Source organism: Onychomys torridus, chromosome 13 (assembly GCF_903995425.1).
Source record: "Onychomys torridus chromosome 13, mOncTor1.1, whole genome shotgun sequence".
NCBI classification, from domain to species: domain Eukaryota; kingdom Metazoa; phylum Chordata; class Mammalia; order Rodentia; family Cricetidae; genus Onychomys; species Onychomys torridus.
Genome location: NC_050455.1, coordinates 72,328,743 through 72,350,708, shown reverse-complemented (window position 1 = coordinate 72,350,708; position 21,966 = coordinate 72,328,743). Strand labels below are relative to the sequence as shown.

Below are 21,966 nucleotides of genomic sequence, written 5' to 3'. Positions count from 1 at the left end.
ACACAGTTACATCACACACACACACATACTCACATAGTTACATCACACACACACACACACACACACACATAGTTACATCACAACACACATACACACATAGTTACATCACACACACACACACATACACACATAGTTACATCACACACACACACACATACACACATAGTTACATCACACACACACACACACACACATAGTTACATCACACACACACACACACACACACACACCCTGCTTTCGTAGACCCTAGGATAAACAGACTGTTCTAGACACCAATTTCCAGAGGCAGAACACTTCGGAGGCTGAAGCCTGACGACCTCGCTGTACTGGCTGGTTGTGTCAACTTGACACACGCTAGACTCATCAGAGAGGAAGGAGTCTCTGTAGTGGATAGGCATCCCAGCATTGGCCTGGAAGTTCCAACCCCCATTGAGGCTTCGGTAATGGTCATACCCACAAGGCGGGGCAGAGGAGGAAGCGGAAGACGAAGGATCGGGAAGGACTCGCTCTCTTGGTTCCGGGACGCGGGACGCGAGAGGTGGACCGAGCAGAGTTCTCCAGTGAATGCCGCCGGACTACCCGATACCTTTGCCAGACTCTGCGACCTACCCCTTCATTTGTAAGTTACCCCACAAAATAAACCTCCCTTTTAACTACGTGGAGTGGCCTTAATAATTTCACCAATAAGTCTCAGCTGAGGAAATGCCTCCATGAGATCCAGCTGTAAGGCATGTTCTTAATTGTTGATCGATGGGGGGAAGGCCCAGCGCTTGGTGGGTGGGGCCATCCCTGGCCTGGTGGTCCTGGGTTCTATAAGAAAGCAGGCTGAGCAAGCCAGGGGGAGCAAGCCAGTAAGCAGCACCTCTCCATGGCCTCTGCATCAGTTCCTGCCTCCAGGTTCCTGCCTTGTTTGAGTTCCTGTTCTGATTTCCTTCACTGGTAAATAGAAATGTGGAAGTGTAAGCCAAGTAAACCCTTTCCTCCCCAGCTTGGCCATGGTGTTTGGTCACAGCGATAGACACCCTAACTAAGACACTAGCTCTTTCACACTGTTCCTGGCCATAGGGAAGGTGTCATTGTTGTCCTAACAAACAGTCCAGGCCTGGAGCCTGAGGCTGGGTTGGACCTCTTATTTGCAACTGAAAAGGAGGAGGCTTGAAAGGCTCTTGTCCGTGACAGTCGAATGCATGGAATTACAGGAGAACACGGGATTCTTCCTGTTTGGAGGTGACCTTGAGGCCCTCCCTCAGTCTCATTCCTGTCCCTTGCCACCCCCTGGGCAGTGCCAGGGCCTGGGCTCAGTAACAGCAGCAACATGAGGGCAGAATTAAACATCACTTCTCGCAGAGCTGACGGTGGCTCCATCTCCCAGTCTGTTGTTGTAGGTGGAAAACCCCTCCCATCCTTCTGGACTTTGGGTTAGTGGACTGATGGGGGAGATGAGAGAGGAGGGCACCCTTTCCTGCCTCTTGGTGCTGCCTGGGAGTAGCTGGTACCCAGAGTTTCCCTTTCTAGAATTCACAGGTGGTTTTCATGGATGTGCTATGGGTTAATGCCCCTGGGGCGGGGAGGGGGGGGGACTCGACTCTGCACTAAGGCTCAGTTGTGATACCAGTACTCTGGGTCCCTAGTTAGGGCAGGTTGTCCTTCGGTCTCCACACAGGCCCAGAGGGAGATGAGGATGGCTGGTGAGGCAGATGTCCCTGGTTGCGTGGCTCATAGCATGTCCTCTGGGATCCCATGTCCCCTTCAGGGAAAACAGGACTGATATGGTTTAGTGAAACATTACTGACTTTCTTTTACGAGACAGTAGCAAGCCTTACCAGAGGTTTGTTTTTGTTAATCATGACTTTCCAAAGGAGAGGATCTCCCCGAAATGTGAACACAAACCTCTGCTAGAGGCCTGTGGCCCGCCTGCAGCGTGCTCTGTGCCCTGGGAGTACTGCCACGCATTTCTGGTCTTGGATTTCTCTGTTATCTCATGTCTGATATCCTGCTTCGATCTAGAATTGTGTGATTCCCTGGTCACGGCTGTGAAGAAGCGACACCGTTTATCCCGTGTGTTTAACACCAGTGTGTAAGAAGTAGGTACTGATGGAAAAGAAATACTGTCAGGGAGATAACCGTGGAAACAAGGCCCTGCGCCATCCAGGGGACACTTCTCCAGGTCTCCAGGAATGGGAGGATCAAGTCCTTTCCACTTGTCCCAGTGACGAGAACCAAGGTTGTTTCATTTGAGGCCTGACCCTCGCTGAGGTCCCGGCAGCGAGACAAGCTGCATCTTCATCGTTAAACCTTCATCCAATGCCTGCTTTTTCCCCTGATAATAAAATGACACTTTGTGTATGTCCCGTGACAAGATAATTCAACCTCCCCACTTTGAGGGGGAAGGTACCTGGAAGAATGGATTGTGATAACTTCTTACGCCTCCGTTTTCCTAAGCTGAATCCCTGCCAAGCCTATGGCCTGACCGTGGCCTGGCATTCTGAGGTGAAGAGCTGCTAGCTCGTGCCTTCAGGTCTCTCCACCCTCCTCTGTAGCTCGTGTTCCCAGGGAAAAGAGGAAGAACCCTTCTATCAGTTCTGAGACATCACCGGGACACGTGTTACACATTTTGTGGCACTGTACCCGTGGCTCAGAGTCACTGTCCTGTCCCTTTATAGACAACAAATGAACAAGATAAAGGTGAGAAAAAATTCGTGTCCTTTAAGAATCTTTTTCAAGACAGTGGTACCATACAATGAAAGAGATAAGATTTGAAGTCATGTCCCTCAGGACACACACACATACCATACACACACCACACGTACTACACACATGCCACACATACTACACACACACACCACACATACTACACACACACACCACACATACTACACACACACCACACATACTACACACACACCACATGTACTACACACACACACCACATGTACTACACACACACTACACACACATACACACACACCACACGAACTATACATATACTACACACACATACACACACACACACACCACACATACTACACACACACGCCACACATACTACACACATACACCACAGTACTACACACACACTACACACACACACACTACACACACACACACACACACTACACACACACCACATGTACTACACATACACTACACACACATACACACACACTACACATACTACACATACACTACACACACATACACACACACGCTACACGTACTACACACACACTACACACGTACTACACACACACACACACACACACAGGAGCACTTTCCATAACACTGTGTCTCTGGAGACTTTCCTTGCATGGTTGGAGCAGGATCCCCTCAGCTGAGCACAGCATGATGAACAGAACAGAATCCTCAGAAGTTTCTTACTAAAGGAAGGGAAATCATTTCTGCACTGGTCCAGGCATTGATCATGCCAGGCTCTCCTCAGGGCCATCTGTGCCTTGTCTAACCAAGAGCCCAAAGGCTGCATGTAGCCAAGGATTGTCATGAACATGACTCAGCACAGAACTGTAAACTTACTTAAAACACTGAGCAAATTTTTAGCCTTGCAAACTTTTTAGTGACTTTTTCGTGTGGTGAATTTTGTAGATGATAACATCATGTCAGAGACTCCAAAGGTTGGACATGCCCATTTCCCTGACATGTGGAGGTCAGAGCTGCCCACAGACTTCCAAACTCCAGTCCTTAGATGTTAGGTAACCTTGAGACTTTGGAAGTCTGGTGTTTATCTGGAGGATGTATTTGGAGTAGTTCTAAATTAGCACTTCAGACAGATATCAAGAGGACACTGAGGAAAATCATTAAAAAGAACATTTTTTATCTATTTCACCAACAGGTGGACCCTCTTGAACTGCATGAGCATCTTCAATAGAGCCCCAAGTGCTCAGGTGTCTTCACTTGGTTTTCCAGATGAACAGTCCCAGGCAGGGAGGCCCTGGGTTTGCCTGAAGCTGTGCTGTGGGGCTGAACAGTGCTGAGAGGCTCTCTCAGGTATCGCTGCCAACTAGAAACTGAGAGGCTGGTGTCTGCTCTGCCGTCCTGTGATGGACTGCTTAGGTGGACGGGGGGCGCGGGTGCTGCTTGCATCTTATGTGAAAAACACATCATGGTTGGGTGCATGCCTTGGGTGCTATACCTCCTGAAGTGTGTGGAGAAAAGGGGCAGCAAGACTCGCCTTACATTCTAGAGGTCTCTGGTCTTCAAGAGATAGAGTGTGGACATACAGGTGTTGAAGCGCTATTTTAGGAGCTGAAGTGTGATAGGAAGGAAGGCTGCATGGAACTCAGATATGAAAGGGACTGCCTATTCTTAACTGAGAACGCTGGGAATATAAACAGGCAGGTAAGGGCCAAAGCTGTCACCCTAACCTGTTTGCTTCATGAAAGCCACCTCTTTGGAAAGCTTGCTGGTACAGCCGACCCAGGTAAAGTCCCACCAGCAGCAGAGACCCCAGCATTTCTGATGTCCCAAGTAAGATTCTGCAACGTTTCTGAACTGTTGACCACTAAGGAAGGCACTTCTGGGGCAGGGGAGGTGGCTCGGTTCTAAGGTGCAAGCATGGGGAACTAAGGACCCACATTAAAACATGAAAGGCTGGGAGACAAGCCATGGGCTTGTGGCCGTAATGCTGGAGAGGCTGAAAGGGCAGATCCCTGAGCTCCCTGGCCAGCCACGCTGACCTATTGAGGGTGTTTCAGACAGTGAGATATCTTAAAAAGAAAGAATGGAAAGAAAAAATTGAGGAACTGAAGTATCCTCTGACTTCTACATGTACATTCTTGTGCACTCACAGGCATATCTGCATATGCACACAGCCTTTTTCCTCCACAATCTTTCAAAAGCTGTCTACTTCCGTTCACTCCTACCCTGGATCTTCCTCTCCACCCTCCTCCTCTGAATTTATCAATGGTTACATCTAGTCTCTTGTCCCTGCCTCCAAGCTGTACTGGACACATAAGCATAATTGATCTTTCTCCTGCTGGCCTTCTGTCTGACTCTTCTGGTCATATATACCCTGTACCACCCGGCTCTGTCCTCTTCTGTGGGTAGGTGGAAGAGCAGAGAGGGAGAAAGAGACACAGCTGGCCACTTTTTCCAAGTGAATAGCTACTCTAACCACAGTCACAGGACCTATGAGCATTGACAGGTACCAGGGGCACTGAGGGCTCTGCCAATTCCACTTGGTCCTGCTTCTTGACTCGTTCCCTCAAATTCCTAAATTTAGATTTCACCTATGACTTTGCCAGCTTCCCGTCCTTACATTTGTCCTCAACAGAGTTCTATTGTGATTATTACAGTGACGTATTCACAAGCACATGCGTGTATTGTAACTTTCCTCTTAAAAGGCCACAGCCTCTTCAGAGACAATAATTCTATTTAAATAAAGGCTATGTGGGTTGTCATGGTGCATGTTCCAAAAGACCAGATCTGGAGGTGTCAGAGACCTGGTATCCTTACATCAGGATAATTGTAAAATACTATGCTCCACAGTATGTGCAGGGGGTCTGCTGGCATTTTTATTTGGTGCTACTGTATAAGGACTGAAGTGTAACTGGTGGTCCCAGGTCAGGGGATAGAGGGCTTAGCTGTGACAATGGATTCAATTTTAAGAACAGGACAGTTACGGATGGAGGTCCCAGGGCTGTGTCCCCTGTAGACTGTATGGAAAAGCTGTCAGGGTACCGTGAGCATTGGACTGAATCTGGGTTCACAGGTGACTTTCCGAGGGGATGCTCCTTTGAGGAAGTTGGGAATGTAATAGTAGAGGTGTGGTGGTTGTGGGATGGAGGTCTCTGCAGAGACTGTAACTGAGCACAGTTCAACAGTCACAGTTCGGTTCCCAGACCGGCGGTGCCAGTGTCACGTGGGAGACACAAGTTCCTATGTCCACCTGTACTACTGAGCCCAGACTATCATTTAGGTGGGTGACGCATGTGCATATTTCAACATGAGAAGAAACACCACTCTGGAGAAAAATAGGCTTGGCCTTAGTCTGATGACTGTCTCAAGTCAGGTAGGGATGACAGGAGCTGTCATAAAGTGTGTGTTCTAACCATCCCATTTTTAAGGCGGCTATGGGGTTGACACATTGGTATCTATATCATTGTGAAGATAGTATTCAAATATGTAAAACATGTAAGTCCCCAGATGCCTAAAGATACGTCAATCTTGATATTATGAATATCATTCAGAAATGATTCTTTAATTTTGACTTCTGGACAATGAAGACCTGGTTTTGTTTTGCTTTTAACAGCTGAAGTGATGAGGAGGGCCCCTTCAACTCAGCTTCATTCCATATACACTGATGTACTGGGGTGTAAGTAATTCCCCAAAACTTGCATTGAATAAAAGCCCTCAAGGAGACAATTCAATTTCCAAATGTAAATTCCAGCCACATGTAGAGGGAGCACTTCTGCTCCCATCCCCTGGTGAGCAATGAGGCTTCCAACAAACGTGATTGCTGCTGACATTGTTGCTGTTCTAGGAAGTGGCTTTTCAATGGTAAACCGTGAAGTTGAAAGTTTACGCTTGCTATGCATGAGTTTGAGGGAAGAAAGACAGGAATGATGAGGAAAGACATGAATGTTCAATGTCATGTGCTTCGGAACAGCCACCCCTCCCCCACTTAGCCTTAATTATGATCTGTGTGAGGTTCTTGCCACAGCCTTGCAGGACGCCTGGGGTCTCCTCTCTTCACCTTCAAGCAAGTGCTACTGCCCAGTGAGGGGATGTGCCACGCCTCACGGGCTGAGCTTGTAAGGTGAAAAATTAGATTTTAGTCAGAATAGAAAATTCAAATTTTAGATCTTGTGCTGCAAGAGCAAATATTCTGGTGACCAGTTATGATATTTCTGGTAGGCAAAAATGAGCATCAAATTCACTCCATCCAGTAAATAGTATACAATTTATATCTGGAAGTATTGGTATTTGAGGACACGTTGGCAGGAGACCTTCCTTTAGTGGTTAAAAACTGAAGTGTATGATATTTATTATTTTTAAGTTGTATGTGACTTTGAAGGTACATGTGTGTATATGTGAGTGCCTCTGTGTGTTTATGTGTGTGTATGCCTGTAGAGGCCAGAGGTCAACCTCAGATTTCAGTCCTCAAGAGACCTCCACCTGTGTTTTGAGACAGGGTCTCTTAGTGGGCCCTGGGGTTATGTTTATGTGTGTGTATGCCTGTAGAGGCCAGAGGTCAACCTCAGATTTCAGTCCTCAAGAGACCTCCACCTGTGTTTTGAGACAGGGTCTCTTAGTGGGCCCTGGGGTTACTGATTAGGCCTGATTATTTGGCCAGCTAGTCCCTGAGATCCTCCGTCTGCCTCCCCAGTGCTAGGGTTACAACCAAACCGTGCACCAGCATGTCTGGCTTCTTACAAATGCTCTGGAGGTCAAACTCGGCTCTTCACGTCTGCCTCCCCAGTGCTAGGGTTACAACCAAACCGTGCACCAGCATGTCTGGCTTCTTACAAATGCTCTGGGAGGTCAAACTCGGCTCTTCACGCTTGCAAGGCAGGTCCTTGGCTCACCGAGATGCTCCTTCAGCCCTAGAATGATGTTTAGATAATAAACCAAATTGACAGAGCCCCAACTCTACCAAAGTCTAAATGCGATACTTTCCCTGGGTTTGCCATAGGCCCATTCATCTGAACATTCTTCACAAAATCCAGCCGTGGTATAACCTGTCAGTTATGCACTGAAGGATCCTGGCCAATGGCAAAGGGGTCTGTGCAGAACTCTCCTGATAGTCCGGGTGGGGATCCACTTGAGTTCTACCTTCTGAGCCTGGTGGACTCTGTGATGTTGGTTGGACAAAGTGCCCATTCCTTCTAGGCCCAGCTGGACATTTATGAAGTGGGTAGAGCTAGATTATCCTTCAAACTCCAGTGTCACCAAGTCACCAAGTAACGTTTGGTCTTATTTATAAAAGCCAGAGAAAGATACACTGCCCAGGTCTGTGTTTCTGCTGGAAGGGACACCTGTGGGCCTGCAAGGCACGTGGGGGTTGGCATACAGGGTCCTAGGTCACGTGCTTTCAAGTGAGTGGACATGCTGCATCACCTCCATATTTCTTCACCTTCCAGTGACCAAAGAAACTGCGGGGCACCATCACTGTGACCCCAGCTGCTGTGTGTGCTTAGAGGGTGGCCCCACGTCAGCAGGCAATGTCATCAGACTCTCTTCTGAGCCCTTAGCACAGATCTGTCTTTTGTACTGGATGCTGCCACCCAGCAGCAGGGTATGTTCTAATTATTATTTTAATTTTGTGTTGGCAGAAAGATACTTTGACGGAAGCACTTCCTTTGGGGGGCTATTCAGATCTCCAGACTTCTGGCTCAGGGCTTCTCAGCACACATGAAGAACATATTGGTTTTCCCCCAAACTGTCCTCTGTACAGCACTTACCCTACTGCTTGTGGGACCCAGGATATGCTTCCTCAGTTCATCCATACCTCCTGGGATGGGGGACCAAACAGAAGAGAGAGCCTACAAAGGGCAAAGCCAGCTTATCCAAATAAACACTGCCTGGCACTTACGCCGGGCATGCCTCACTGGCTGCTGGGTCACGGCGAAGAATTAAACAGAAACTCCAGGCTTACATAATCAAAATATGCACCTTGCTTGACTTTTTCTTTCTTTTTTTTTTTCATATCAGCTCTTTGCTACAAGAACTTCTTGAACTGACATACACCGGTAAGACATTATTTTGTGTTGTGTATTATGGGTTTTTTTTTTTTTTTTAGGGGGCAGGGGTGGGAGCAACCTCTCCTAGACTGCTCAAGGTAACAGTAGTAAGGTTCGCACAGTGAATATTCCTCCTTCTGTGTTGAAACAGTGTGGTGTTAAAAGGCTTGACAACACAGAATTCCAGCAGTGTTGGGCTATTGACTACTGAGCTCTGCACTATAGCTTCTGTGCTGTGGTCTTAAGTACTGGATTCTAGGCCAGTGTGGGAGAACTGGTTATAGAAGCTGTCCAAATAAAAACCAAAACAGAACAGAAAATCCTCAAACAAAACCCCCAACTGAAAATTAATAGTTTGCATATACATTTTAAATGAATATTATAAGTATAATATTTTTAAGTGTATGGGAATTATAGATGAGTAAGTATACATTCATCAAATCAGGCCATTTTGCATGTGAGCAGTCCCATAAAATTTGTAGAGCTCCGGAAATTAGCATTCCAAGTGGACAGTCCTAAGTCTTATCAAATTTATTCTGAAAGCTGCACATTGCTGGTCTGACTTCATAGGATCTGAAATACGGTATTTACCCCACATGAACATGTGGTAAAATCATCAAGAAAAGTATTTTGGTGCTTTGCACAAAGCCTCATTTTAAAGGGAACCTTGACTGGTAAATTTATGCAGCCTGTAAGTTCCACAAGGGGTTAAAACATTACAGGTACAAGTCAGGTGGCCATTATAAATGTTACCCAAATAAAAGCCCAAAACAGGAAGCCAAGAAGCAAGTCCCTGAGGCAGGCAGTGTCTTAAATGATATCATCTGTCAAGTTTCCAGCATCTTGTGGCGGGGACGAAAAGGAGGTTTTCCTGGTGCTGGGACCCTCTGGCCTCATTAGCTATGGCACTCCTCTACACACAGCATAGGGTTTCACTTTAATAAGCCGCAGCTACGTCTCACACCCTTGCATTGGATAAATACTGAAGGAAATACTAATGACCATCTACAGAGGCTCTGTTCTATTCCTGATAGACTCCATTCTGGTGCAGTCAAACAATAACAACACATAGAACCGATCTCTCTTTGCAAACCATTTCCTAGATTTTTTGTTGTTGTTGTTTAGTGCTGAAATCAATCAGTAATCTGTAGTCATTGTGAAAAGGACCAGAAATTATATTGTCTGTGCTTCTGTGCATTCAAAACAGGTTAGAAGGGGGAGCAGCTGACTTTTCAGAACTCCTGACCAAACACTAAGGTATCCTAGAGGTATCTTCTCAGGGGGCAATGCCTTCTTCCCTGCTGGGCCAATGACCTTACACCAGGAACTGAGGATTGATTTATCCCACATCACTGCTCTGCCCCCAAGTCTTCCCGAGAGCAAAGCTGACAATGACCCTGAATTAGGAATGAACTTTTCGTGATGTGGTCCATTGTGGACCCTCACACCATCTCTCCTCCCTTTAGTGACTGGACCTGGACAACAACCTGAGAGGACCAAACTAATGTGCTATTATAACCCCACATTTAAAAATCAGTTTTCAAATGAATTACAAAAAACTTTTGAACGTATTTTTGGGATTATTGGAATGGGCAGAATCATTCATGCTTGTTTTCTAAGAATAAATGAAAACAGTGTGTACCATAGTTTCTCTGTTTGGGGACAGAAAGACATGTTTCTTCTTTTTTTAAATGTTGTTTTATTTTAAACCTGGGTGTTTGAATTTTACTTTTACATAGCTGAATTTAGTATATTCCCTCAAAACATAATACATTTTTATTCCATAGCTTAAGGGATCCATCAGATAAAATGTTGGTCTTTCATCTTTATTACCCTCCCATTAAAATGAAGGAAACCGGGACTCACTTCAGTTTAGAAGAGGCAATTTAGTTGGTAATGTCCTCAGTCCTCCAGCCTTTTCAGAGGGAGAGTGCATTATCACTGAGACTTCACACATCTATCTGCATAGGAAGCAACTGAGCCTTTCAGACATATACTACGTTAAATTTAATAATAGTCTTTGATTAGATTATTTTATTACAACATTTTTCCATTACCAGTCATTTCCTGAGCACACTAACATTCATAAAAACCTGCCCGCCCTCCCCGTTTGTTATGTTTGTATATGGAAGAGCCGGCAAAGTCTCTCCTGCTACAGTGGCTAGGTCTGAAAGGGGCAGATTAATAACTAGGCTCCACATTGGATGAGCCTTTCTTGTTCCCTGCACCGGCAGCCCTTTGCTATGGCGAGGACACAAAGAGCCCCGCGTCAGGCTGATACTCTTCTTCATAACTCAAAAGCGTCACAGTGGCAATAGCCTCTAGTGCGATTTGTCTTTAGTGCGGTTCTGACACTTCGGCATGATCCATAATTCGGCAGCTATTTACCGTGACATTTCCCTTCAGTGCGGCCATAACATTCAGTGAAGCCATTATTTGGTTCCATTTACCATATAAATTGTATTGTTGTGCATGCATGCTAGCAGCTACATTAGGTACCTGGAAATGAGTAAATCTTGTAAAATAGATACTAACAGCTACTCAGAAACAGGATCTGTCTGCTCCTTAGATGCAAGGAAGGAATTAAATCTGGCCCCCAACTTTCACAAAGCACTCTTAATTGCATTCCCATGTATTGGGCACGTTTGATGTACTGAAACCCAAGACTGAAAAATAATCTGACAGGCTTCACCTTCGATTAGAAAGGCACTGTGGGGTTTGGGTTCCATGACAAAAGTGGCAGGCAGCCTTTGGCCACCGAAGGTGAGGGCAGGCAGATCAGCTACGGTGCAATTTGAAGAGCAGCAGCAGCAGTGTGCAGGTGATGAACAGGACTGTATTGAGCATGTGGCTCATTTCTCTCCACACTGAGAAGCAAAATGGGAACACGGGTACCTGACTGCCGTTCCCCAACCAGAGACCAAGCCTTCCACGTCAAGCCTTTGAGGAGAAGCAAACAGTTATGATTTTAGAAGACCTGGGTGCCTACCGTGTTTGGGGACAGGAAGTGAGCTGTTTTTCACCTTTCACATGCTAGGGTGAGCCCCCCTTCTGTGATCCCTGTTACTGTTTACCTGAGCCTCTCCTGGGGAGGTAGTACAGAATTGTCTCCTTCCTCTATACACAGTAGTTTTTCACAGTCTCCCTAAACCATAGCTTTCTTTCCCAAAACCCACCCTGTTTCTAAGAGTAATTTCTTCTTGGAACAGGAACATTTTCTTCACAGGGAATCTTACCAGGATGTGAATTCAAGTCACCAAATGGCAGCTGCGTCATTAAGACATATCTGTTTGCTGAATCACTTAACAGGATTAAATTTGGAGAATTCTCTCCCAAATGTCTATTTAGATAGTTGGGGCTCCTTGCTAAGCATATGGACTGTGAGAATGCCAGGCTGACCCAAACTAACTGCTCACCTGTGAAGTGCCTATTAACACAAGAGCTTCCAAAGCAAAGGAGACTTGGTGAACTATCTGAAGACTGATTTAAAAAACTCATCAGGCTGAGGACATACTGACTCGATCAGGTCCCGCATCAGGAATTAATCTACTTCCCTGGAACAATAAAATCTGGAATGAGACCATCCATGACTAAAGAATCAAATGTAAACATTTTACCTCTTAGCTATAGAGAGAACTTTTATTGAGGCACGTTATTTTTACCCCCAAGGAAAGCGGGGAGCAGAACTCATTAGCACTATACTTTTGTTTCAAGAAATACTATGTTCATCCTAAGGCATGGAGCGTTCCTTTGCTTTGTCATTGATGTCATAGCTTACTGCTGACACTGTGAGGTAATTCCACGACAAGTTTCCCAATATTTTTCCCAGTGTACATATAGTCAACAGCCCTGAATATAGAGTCCAGGCCGATGAACCTCCCCTCTGGAGCCAGGTTTCCCAGGTCCACCTCACAGACCATTTCCCCATGAGCATACAGCTCCAGCAAGTGTTCCATGGCGGCCTGGTACTTGGATAAATAGTGGTTCAGAAAGAACCCCCGGAGACTGGCAGACTTCTTCAGGAGCTTGGCTGGCAGAGCTCCTGCTCTTACTGGTGAAAGTCCTGAAGGGCTTTGGTAGCCAGAGATAAACCCAATTACCATCAGACGCCCTTTGGTGGCTAAGGCATCCACTGCCAGGTCAAACATGGCTCCCCCAACAGACTCGTAGACTACATCGACACCTTTAGGGTACTCCCGCTTCAGAACTGTCTCCACAGGCTCTGCTTTGTAGTTGATGGGGCGATCACACCCAATGGATTTCAGAAAAGCTAACTTTTCATCCGACGAGCAGGTTCCAATGACATGGCACTTGGCTATCTTTGCAAGCTGCACGGCAAACTGGCCTGTCCCCCCAGCAGCTGCGGTAACCAAAACTTTCTTCCCTTCTGCCAGCTCTCCGAGCTCTTGCAGGCTGATGTATGCAGTGGTGCCGCTAACCAGCAGAGCGAGATACTCAGGTTTCACTGAAGGCACGGGAGTGGCAATGCTAGCAGGCACCACTGTATACTCAGCAAAGGAACCAGGAGCCACATAAGCCACAGCCTGGCCCACTGTGTACCTAGCGCTAGCAGAGAGGCCCAAGGCCACTACCTCCCCAATCCCTTCAAAACCTATGTCAAAGGGGGGCTTCATGGATGGATCATAACGGCCAGCAGAATAGTTGATGTCAGATGCGTTAACACCAACGAATCTAGAAGAAAACAAACAGATGTATCAAGATTCTTTTTTGTTAAAGAGTTTCATATTCCGCTTAGAGGGAACAGGCCTTTCTAATCCCAGTAAGAATGAAAGAGCTCCTAAACTATAGGACTTGACAGAATTCAGGAGAATAATTCCTGCTGCTTAGCTGGAAAAAAGAATTCAAACATGTATTAACTCGAGTTTGGGCGGATTTTATTCTTTTATAGTTTAGGGATAATTTCATATTACTTTAATCAGCAAGTGATGTATTTGTATTTCCTGTGCCACTTACTTCTGTCCTCTTTAAAAGGCGAAATGAGGAAAAAAAAAAAAAAAAAGACAGGAAGCCCTCACCATACCCAAAGTTCACTGGAGCTCTGAGTTGGAAATTAATTGGTCTCTTAACAGAGATGTTAAAAACAGCAGTGGGATAAAATACACCCGAAGAAACACACTTGTATCGATTCTGGCAACAATTTAACACTTCGGATAATCATAATAATGACAATGATATTATTAAAGATTGATGGACACACAAGGTCATCCATGCGACATGTTACTGCCCCGGCTGTTTGAAACACGAAGCAAATTTTCTCTCTGATGTAACTATGCCCAGCATGAACATACTCATTTTGATTAATTGAACAAAAACTGGGGAGAATGATTTTTATGCAGCATTCGGCATTTACAGCCTTTGCAGATGAAAAGGGAAGCCAGCTCTCACTGTATTTTTCTCAACAAGAGGCAGAGACCCAGCCTGATTAATAGCAGATGACTGCTTTCATTTCGGTATCCAGGCTCACATTAACTGTGAGGCCGGTATTTTACCAGCTTTTCTTTGTACCCCAGTATACCTCATAACAAAAATATCTCCACAGGCCAGTGGTAGCCATCTTCTAAGATGTCAAGAGGGAACTCTAACACAGAAGGACCCCCAAATTGCCATTTCCTCCCATAAGAAAGTAAAAAGATGGCAGGAGAGAAATGAAAAGTATTCACGTTTAATTTATGAACCTAAACTGTCCTGGGTAGGGGCACACTTTCACTATTATCATAGCCAATGCCTTAGACTTCCAAATGGTTCCTCACAAGTATTCTACCATAAAGAAAGATCTTAATAAGAAAGCTGGGAACAGTTTCTTCCGCCAAGTTGCTCTCGGAAGTCAGCTTACCATGGCTCCAGTAACTCTGTAAATTATGTTTTCTGTACTCACAGATAAAGCCCAATAATGAAAAGTGGGGGAAATTAGTTTCAATACCGAAATGCCAATATTCTATTTTTTGGGAAAGGGGTTGGATCAGCATCGTATCGATTTCCCTTTAAATTTACACGGTTCTCCAGCTCTGACCTTTCTGAAAAGGGCTAGCTAGCTCCCTAGATCTTGATTCTGGATGTCCAGAGCCAGGATACCTCCTCTCTGGAAAAGCCACCTCCAGGAGAGAAGGCCGCCAGGGTGGAAGTGATCTTAGGGCGGAGGAACAGGGACCAATTGCCAGTCCATCCTCTATTCGAAGTTAACCCTTCCCGTTCCCCTCCAGACTGCCCTCATTTGGCATCTCAAGGTCGGTAGCATCCGCTTTCCCTCAGGAGAGCCCTGACTAGGATTCCTAGGGAAGCTGGGGACAGCCAGTGCTGCGGCCCAGTGGGTGGGGTGAGTAGGATCCCCGCAGGGCAGAGATGCAAAGTCCCTCCTGCCCCAGGCAATTTGCCTTTTCCCTGGAAGAGGTGGAGACCTAGCAGGGCACACTGATGGAGGGGGCAGCTGAGGCCAAGTTTGGAGGGGTGACTGTGTGGCTCAGCTGGAGCTGGACTGGTTGCTGATGGCCAGTAGAGGCTTGGGCTGGAAACACCCCAGCGGTCACTGTGCCCATCAGCACTAGCGGGCACTGGTGAGATGGTGCTGACCCGCAGGCCCCAGAGTCTCTACCCGCTGGCATCTGCCCTGAGGCACCCTGCCCAGAAAGCACCACTCTGGGGTGCTTCGCGGCGGGTCACTGCTGGGAATCGCGGCCTTTCCATCCCCACCACCTCACGTCCCTGAGCAAGATGTGGCTGGCTGCCTGGTTTCCGGGTCCCACGGACATGCTCTTCCCGAATCCCAAGAAAGCCACGCAGAGCAAAACTCGCCAGCTCGTGACCTTGACCGCATGTACCTCCATTTGCAACCAATTTCAATCTCTCGTCAGAGAGATTGCCTATAGCTTGTCTTCTGGTCCCCGTGCTCTCTCCAACGTCTCTTGGTCCATGGCGCCGGGATCCCTGTTTCTACCTGGTACCTAGTTCTGGCACTGCGGCAGTCCAGTCCGAGGTGGTGGAGCCCCGCCACCGCCTTGGACGCACCTTGTCCTTACCTGGGCTTTATTAGAAGCTGTGCAAGCCTTCCCTTTCTCAAGAAACAAGTTCAAGGGCAGCGGGCTCAAAGGGAAAGAGGGACCACCAGGTCAAGGAAGGTAGAAAGGAAGGTCAAGGAAGGAAGAAAGGAAGGCGAGCCACAGGAAAAAAAAAAACAACAAAAAACAAAAAACCCCAAATCAGGAAAGATGCGCTGGCGCCCTTGGAGACCTTCCCGTCTCCTTCAATTGATATTGTGTGCCAGTAATGACTGCAGGAGCCCCGGCAACCAGAGGAGTGAAATCCGAAGTCCAGGCACCCCACGAAAATTTAATGGAACCACAGCAGGCGTTTCCCAAATATATACCCTTCCAAAGCCACTTGGTTATTTATACTAGAAAGTGTTGAGTGCCTAGTACGTTCATTGTAGAAGCGACAGGGATGGGGAGGGGGGCTTTCCTTCGAACAAACACCAAACAGGAAAACTTGGATCACAGGAAAAGCTTGAAAACTGGGAGACAACGTTGTCCAAACCAGACTTTCCTTGGAAAACAAACCAACAAAAAACAGAAGAAGGAGAAGAAGGAAAAGTTAAGGGGTGGGGTGGAGAATCTCGGCTTGGAGAGTGAGCAGAAATATTTTACCCTCCCGTGAGCAACAAACCGTTTATCACACCGCCTCCCCTCCCCCACTACTCACTGCCATTTCTACAAACTTTGCATTATCTTACACTTCAGCAGAAAATCGTTAGGAATATTTGGAAAGGAAAAAAAAATCTGTCATTCTCACAAAAAGGACAAAAAGGACTCGACCATGGGTATCGGTCTTTTTTCCTTTTCTGAGGGCTGAGCGGAGGGGAGAACCGGAGTTGCCCTGTGGATGTGTGAGGCAGCAAGGTGATGGCTGTTAAAGGACATCAATTACTGACTCAAGAGGGGTTCTGTGCACCCCTCTACACACTTTTCCTTAGCTGCAAACTTTACTCTCCTAAACCCACATCTAGTTTGCATGTGCTGCCCTTCTTGTGAATGATTGTGTTTTGCTAACTGGAATTAGGTGTGGAAATAGTTTACTGGAAGAAAAAGTCAGAGGACTGAGCACAATTAAAAGCTCCAAACATCCTTCCAAAGAAATGAATTTGGGCTTAACCCATTCCAGGGGAGATTTTGTTATGCTAAAAATGAGGAGCCTTCCGAATAAAAATGCGGTTCAATTAGCACTACTTAGGAGGCTATTGGCCCTGGATTCAAATGAACTAACTTGCGGTTAATTATTAAACTCTGCTCCTCAAAATAAAATGAAACCGGGAAGAACATTGACAGTGTTCATAAGAATAAAAGATCTGCCTTCAGTTGAGTTGGCAGACTCTGTTACAGAACAGTGTCTAGTGAGGCAAAGATTCCGCTTGCTTCCAACTCACAAACTGGCTTAATTTTTCCCCCAGTTGTGGATTCAAGGTAGAAGTTAGAAGTCAAGTTGCTCATATAAAGCACTTGTATCAAAGGATTTCTTGGCAGACATGGAAGCAAAATAGAGCAAAAACGACACCAACAGCTGGATTTTCCAAAATGGAAGTCTACTCTACTACGACCCGAAGGAACACACAATTCCAGACCAACCAAGATGACCCTGGGCATCCAGGAGCGCTGCAGCCAGACCTTTGGAGAAGCGGAAAGGGAGCCCACTAGATTGAATAAGCATTGAGGGAGAGCGGTGAGGAAGATCTCTGAGACTTCAATAAACTCAAGGGTGAGAGGCCCCCAGACCAGCAAAGCAGAGTCGACAGCCCCCAGCCTCCCCCCCCCCCCCCCCCCCCCCCCCCCGGGCTTCTCTACTTCACACCTCCTCTCAGCCTGTCCCCCTATGGCACCCCCTCCACATTTCACACCTGTTTCAACGAGGGATTTTATGTAAGCAATTGTGTGTGTTTATTAGTGTTTACAGTCAACACTATATAAATCACAACAATAAAAGAAAATGAAAGCCCGCCGTGGAACTTTTTTTTTTTTTTTTTAATCTCCCATGAAGTTTGCTTGGAAAGGTATTCAGTCTATCCTCACCTCCACTTTGAACAAATCACTGGTGTGCTCTGGATGTTCTATGTGAACACAAGCCCAAGCCCCTTTTAGGTTGGCAGGGCTCAAATTTTTATCCTCCACAGACTCAGCATTTCATCACACAATGAAACACTCCTCTGCCCCAGGAGCAGCCACAGCAAGCACGTTAAGGACATCCACGCATTACCCTTTAAGGCACTCTCCACCCACGCACAATCCCACCCACACTCAAACGCCAACGTTCCAACAGGTTTCCAAAAGTTTCAAAATCAGCACTCTTCATTCCTACAGTCTTATTTGGAAAGTTGACAGCAATCTTTAAACTGGACTGGTTGAACTAACAATCTTTGCACCCAGTTACTTGGGTAGGTAGGTAAGTTTCGTCACTTAAGACCATCCAGGGGACAAAAAACAAAACAAAACAAAAAAACCAAACAACAACAACAACAAAACTTTCTGGTACAGAGTTTACAGCTTGGATACAATCAGAACTTCTCCCTTCCGTAATTTTATCTAGCTTCCAGCACATCAAGCTGGGATCTTCGAATGGAACCCAGCAGGTGAAAGGGCACAGAGGAGAACCCCCTCCTGACAGTCGGGTAGTGAGAAGGCGCTCTCAGCAGACCTCAGTGTGGTATGGTCTGGACTGAGCACGGTGAAGTCTTACACTTCTGCTTCGCCACTTACTAAAGATTAGCGATGTGGAAAATCATTAAGGTGGGAAGGATCAGGTAGAACGGTCAAGTCTGGCAACAACCAGTGTGCCACCCAAATGTCTGCAATGCATTCGGGTAAATGCAGCCATGCCCCCGCCCAACATTGGCCCAGCTTGCTGGTGCACGCCCCGCTTTGCACTCAGGGGACACAGCACAGGCAAATGGCATTGACAACACACAGACTAGGTGCACACCAACACACCCAAGGACAGGCTCTGCCAATATGAGATGCAGGGGACAGGAAAAAAAAAGCAAACCGAACAAGGGCCCCCTTCTTCCAAAGCACGTTTACCTAAACGTCGCAGTGTGTGTCCAGGCTGTTGCTGCTCCACTAAAAATTATAGCAACGCAGGAACCGTGGGTGCGCACGGGTGGGCCGGGTGGGGAGCCTCCCTTTCTGGGTCCCGTCGTTTTTATTTAGGGAGCGGGAGGGGGAGGAGGGACGGCTGGGGGAGGGAGGAATCCCAAATTAAAATAACCCCCAGATACGAGGACGTTTGGTGGCATCGGGTATTCACACCAGCAAGTCACATTACATTCGCATTCGCCAGATGGCGGCGGGTTCAACTTCCCGGGATCTCGCAAAGTCAGGCTGTGCGCCCAAGCGCGCGCCGCAGTGTGGGCAGGGCGACCCGGGACAGCCAGAGCCCAGCTGCGCGGGACGGGGACCGGGACGGGGTCGCGCGCCGGGCTCACCGGTTCCGGACGAGGAGGTCTCCGTCCCCGGGGAGCGGCACTGGGCAGTCCCGGCGCAGGGTGACGGCCTCGCGGAAGTTAGGGCTCAGCCGGGTCACCACCAGCTTCTGCATGGCTGGGGGGATGGCGGAGCCCTGGAAGTCCAGGAAGTGACGGGCGTACGACATGTCCACGATGGCTCGGGCCCCGGCGGCCGTCAGCCTCAGCATAGCCCGCGATCGGCTCCGCCCGCTCCTGCGCCTACGCTGGCCCGGGTCGCGCCCAGCCTCGGCCGCTTGGCTCCGCTCGGCTCCGCGCGGGCGGGCCCGCCCCTCCTCCGGCCCGCGCCCTCCCCTAGGCTCCCGCCCTCCCCTCACCGCTTGGCTCCCGCTCCCGCCCCCGCCCTCCGGGCCCGCAGCCCCCGCGGAACCCGGGCGCGCCACCCCAGGATCCCTGCCCGGCCCCGCTGCAGCCGCAGCCGCTGCTCCTTTAATCTTTTTGTTTTGGTTTGAATCCGTTCGGCTCACACTGGCCTAGGATCTCCTCCGCCCTCCCCTTTCCTCCGGGCGCGGGAGAGGCCCCGGATATCCCCACCCTCCCCACGCTCTGCGACAGGATTTGATTCCTCCACCGGGGGCGGGGGGCGCCAAGCTAGAGGGCCAGCGCCCTAGCGATCGCCGCCGCCGTAGCCTAAACGTCCCCGAGCGGCACGGCGGCCGGCGGCCGGCGCAGGCGCCTCCCCTTCCCGTGCGAAGCGTTCACTTCCTTGCAAGGTGGTACGAATCAACCCCGAGCGCGGCCGGGGCGGCAGGGCACGGCCGGGTCCCGGGCCTGGGCCGGGCGGGGAACCCGGCGGCTGGTGCACGCGCACCAGCACCTTCCTGCTGGCCGAGGGCGCTTAGTGCACCATGCATCCCGGCCTAGGCCTCCGGTGCTCCTAGCGCGTCGCTCGCGCCTATGCTCTCTCAGTCTGTCCCGTGCAACTTGCACGAACTAAGCCATTTTATTTATCTTGGCCTAGATTTCGTGTTTTTCCATGGATGTTTTAAGTAGCTCCACAATACTGTTACAGCTTTCCCATTGGGAGAGAACACACATACAGAGAACTACATGGCCGAATTCCCAAAGCGCAGAAGCATTTTAAAGTTCTAGGTGGGGCCGCGGAGGGGTTTAGTGGAATTGGAGACTTGATAATGATCTATGAAGACTTCGTTTTCTCACTCCTCTAGAAAGATCTGTCTTTCTATCGTGCCAATTTTTAAGCTAATTGTGTCCATTGACCAAATAATTCACCTTTTTTAAAAATAGGGGCCACATTAAATATTTCCGGTCATTTTATGATGAGCTAAGTCCATTTTAAGTTTATATTTTAGGTGTGCATTTTAATTTAAAAATAACTGCTGTTTTCCACTTAACCTGTGAATTGCAGAAATACAAAAGCCAAAAGCCACACCGTCCTTCACTAACCAAATCTACCCCCAGACTAAGAGTGCAGAAGTGAAACAGGTATTTTTTTTCTCAAATGTAGGACGTGCTTCACCCAAGAGTGGTTCAGATCCACGTGGGCGCGTGTGTATTCATGTACACGCGGGGGAGGGGAACTAACAGGTTTAAGAATCTGCAGGAACTGATGTCTGCCTAACTAGACTTAGGACTCATGGGTTCCGCCCGAGCTCAGCCAGTGCATTACAACACAGCCCCCTAAATGTCTTTCTGCAACGTGCAATCTTTTATGTTATGCTGTATTAAGATTTCTTTTTCTGTGTCATATTGTTTAGCTCCGAAAAAAAATAAAAGAAAACAAAGCAATTAAAAAGATTGACAGGTATGGTTTGTGTGAGACCTATTTGTAATTGTCAGGGTGACGTTGGCGAGAGGAGGAGGAGTAAAAAGTGAGGCAGGAAAGCAGCTCGATGTGTCTGTCTATCAGTTGAGACTGTCTGAAAGCTCTGCGATCCGAATGTGTGTTATATTTCACTGAAAAGAGGAGAGAGGGAGAGCGCATCTCCTCTCTCCCAGGAGTTTGGGGGGGACAGTACACGCTCATCTCGCCCACCCAGTGAATGTCCGTTCTTCACCCCCTCGGTGCACACTCTCCGGGTTGTTGTTGGCTTATTTTTTTGGAGGGTGTGTGTGGGTTTTTTTGTGTGTTTTTCGAAAAAAAAAAATTCTGTTGGAAGATCAAGACCGGCCAAAAATCCACGATCAAAATGTGTTTGCATTAGATTTCTCCTCGGAAGAAGCGGCGATCCTGGCGGCCAGGCCCCCCGGGGGCAGCGCGGGGCACGAAGTGGCGCTCCAGCGGGTGACACTGTTTGATCTGTGACTGTTTGGAAGGTGGAGCAGCGCTGACATCTCCCCCGGCGCATGTATGTACGGGGGCTTCACTCCTGTCTTGTTTGCTTTCTTCCTCCTAGACTAAGTACGGGGAGGAAAGGACAGCCGGTCGGCCTCGCTGGCGCACAATGAGAGAGCTGCGACCCGCGCACTAGCAGCGCCCGCCGCGACCCCCACCGCCAGCAGAGAGGGGCCGAGAAAGTTGCGCGCGGAGACTCGCGGCTCGCCCAGGAAGGCGCGGGAGCGCCCGGCGGCGCCCGGACAGCGCCCGCCCAGTACAGCGCCAGCGGCATGGAGCGCGGGCCGCGGGCCGGCCTTCCGAGCGCCCGCCGCTGCGCCCGCGGCCCGCGCCGGGGATGACTCCGGGCTCGGCGCCCAGGCCCCGCGCGCTCCGCCCGCAGCCCGGCGGCCCGGGAGCGGCCCGCGCGGCCGCCGCCGCCGCCAGCTGAGCGGCCCGGGCGCGGCGGTCCA

General features: G+C 48.5%; 2 protein-coding genes across 2 annotated transcripts in view; one reads left to right on the top strand and one right to left on the bottom strand.

Annotated features, from left to right (window-relative positions):
- Positions 1-12,314: 12,314 nt before the first annotated feature.
- Zadh2 (zinc binding alcohol dehydrogenase domain containing 2) lies at positions 12,315-19,501 on the bottom strand. Its single transcript, XM_036204963.1, has 2 exons — positions 19,180-19,501; positions 12,315-13,388 (listed from the first exon to the last, which is right to left on the bottom strand). Exons 1-2 carry the CDS (start codon positions 19,386-19,388, stop codon positions 12,464-12,466), a joined length of 1,134 nt encoding a protein of 377 aa, XP_036060856.1. The 5' UTR covers positions 19,389-19,501; the 3' UTR covers positions 12,315-12,463.
- Positions 19,502-21,058: 1,557 nt separating this feature from the next.
- Positions 21,059-21,966, top strand: part of Tshz1 (teashirt zinc finger homeobox 1) — a 71,898-nt gene continuing 70,990 nt past the window's right edge. The window contains exon 1 of the mRNA XM_036204978.1: positions 21,059-21,966. This exon is cut by the window's right edge and continues 212 nt beyond it. The gene's annotated coding sequence lies outside the window, so the exon portion shown is untranslated.